The sequence below is a fragment of the Polistes canadensis genome, unplaced genomic scaffold (assembly GCF_001313835.1).
Source record: "Polistes canadensis isolate GaletaPanama2010 unplaced genomic scaffold, ASM131383v1 scaffold_982, whole genome shotgun sequence".
NCBI classification, from domain to species: domain Eukaryota; kingdom Metazoa; phylum Arthropoda; class Insecta; order Hymenoptera; family Vespidae; genus Polistes; species Polistes canadensis.
This window is the reverse complement of record NW_014570529.1, coordinates 8472-10034: the sequence shown is the minus strand read 5'-3', so window position 1 is coordinate 10034 and position 1563 is coordinate 8472. Positions and strand designations below refer to the sequence as shown.

The following is a 1563-nucleotide window of genomic DNA, read 5'->3' as shown; positions in this document are numbered from 1 at the left end:
AATTCCTGCACGATCGACAAAGGCCGTGAGTCGCGTCAGAACGTGACGTTTGTGAAGAGATTGACCTGCCGACAACGTTCTTAATTCTGGTAAGAAATACGCCTCTTGAGTCGCGCGTATCCAGAACGATTTTGCCTTCTCCAGGTCTGCTGGATTCAATGGCGAGGCGGACAAGCTCGAGCAAGGAACCCTCCTAAAGCGCGAGACCGCTCTCTGAATGATYGCCGTGATCCGAAGTAGTTTAGTGAGATGCCGATTAAAGGAGGATGACTGCGGAAGGTCAACGAGGTCCCAAACTGGAGGATGGGCTTGTGAGAGTGCAAGTGAGATGCCAGGACGTTCCTCCAAATCTTCCTCCGGTGAGGGTGGCACTGACRAGGGCGAAAATTCTGGCGACTGAGAAAGCCATAGTGGACTACTCCACCATAGTAGGTGATCAATGAGTTGAGATGCACTGAGACCGCGAGATGCACAGTCAGCTGGATTGAGCTTTCCGGAGAGGAATCTCCAAGGAGCATGGGGTACAGACTCGTGAATAGCGGCTACCCTATTGCCTACGAATTCCTTCCATCTCATAGGATTGTTTTTGACCCATGCAAGGGTCACCGAAGAGTCAGACCACAGGAAAGTAGGAACGTCCGAGAGGTCGAGAAGTCTAATTACTTTTGCGGTCAGCTTGGCTAGCAGAGCCGCTGCTAAGAGTTCAAGTCTAAGAACGGTTAACCTCTGAAGAGGAGCTTCTTTCGTCTTAGAAAAGACTAGACTGACTACTGAAGATGCGTCAGCATACGACACCCTGATATATACAACTGCTGCCATAGCAAGTTGAGAGGCGTCTGAGAAGCCATAAACCTGTATTGAGGTTGCCTTTGACGAGAGGTTTATCCGTCGGGGAGTCTCTATGACTGATAACTGAGAGAGATGTTGCCTAAACTGGGACCACTCGTGAACTATGTTTGGAGTGAGATGATCATCCCAACCAACCTTTTCCAACCAGAGTCGCTGCATGAGGACTTTCGCTTTGATCACTACCGGAAAGAGGAGTCTTAGAGGATCAAACAATTGGGCAACTTGGGAGAGAATGATGCGTTTCGTGACAGCTTGATGGAAAGAGATGGTACCGTAAAAAGAAAACACATCTTTCTGAGAGTTCCAGGAGATGCCTAAAATCTTGGTAGTGCTATCATCAAACAAATGGACAGGCGAGCTGTCCGACTGTGAGAGAGAGGTGCGTGTGAGGTTAGGAGAATTACTTTTCCACTTGTCAAGTGGTAAACAGGCGGAGGAGCACATGTCCTCTAACTGAGATGCTACGGCATTGAGATGATCAATAGTCTCTGCCCCCCCTGATATGTCGTCAACATAGCTTCCCTTGAGWRWAGGGTTGACCGCGAGAGGATACTTATGACCTTCATCTTCAACGAGCTGTCTTAGAATGCGATAGGCTAGATAAGGAGCCGAGCGAGTACCGTACGTGACAGACGTAAGCTGATATTCCTGAACTTGAGATGATTCATTAACCCAGAGAATTCGTTGAAGGTCATGATCTTTGGGATGCACTTG

General features: G+C 48.6%; 1 protein-coding gene across 1 annotated transcript in view; it reads right to left on the bottom strand.

The window, feature by feature from the left end:
* Nucleotides 1-65: 65 nt before the first annotated feature.
* The window catches only part of LOC106792872, a gene marked incomplete at its 3' end in the record, with an annotated part of 4599 nt that continues 3101 nt past the window's right edge, over nt 66-1563 (bottom strand). Inside the window, exon 2 of the mRNA XM_014759406.1 lies at nt 66-1497. Coding sequence (XP_014614892.1) covers nt 66-1497 — 1432 coding nt within the window. The remainder of the gene's footprint in view (nt 1498-1563) is intronic.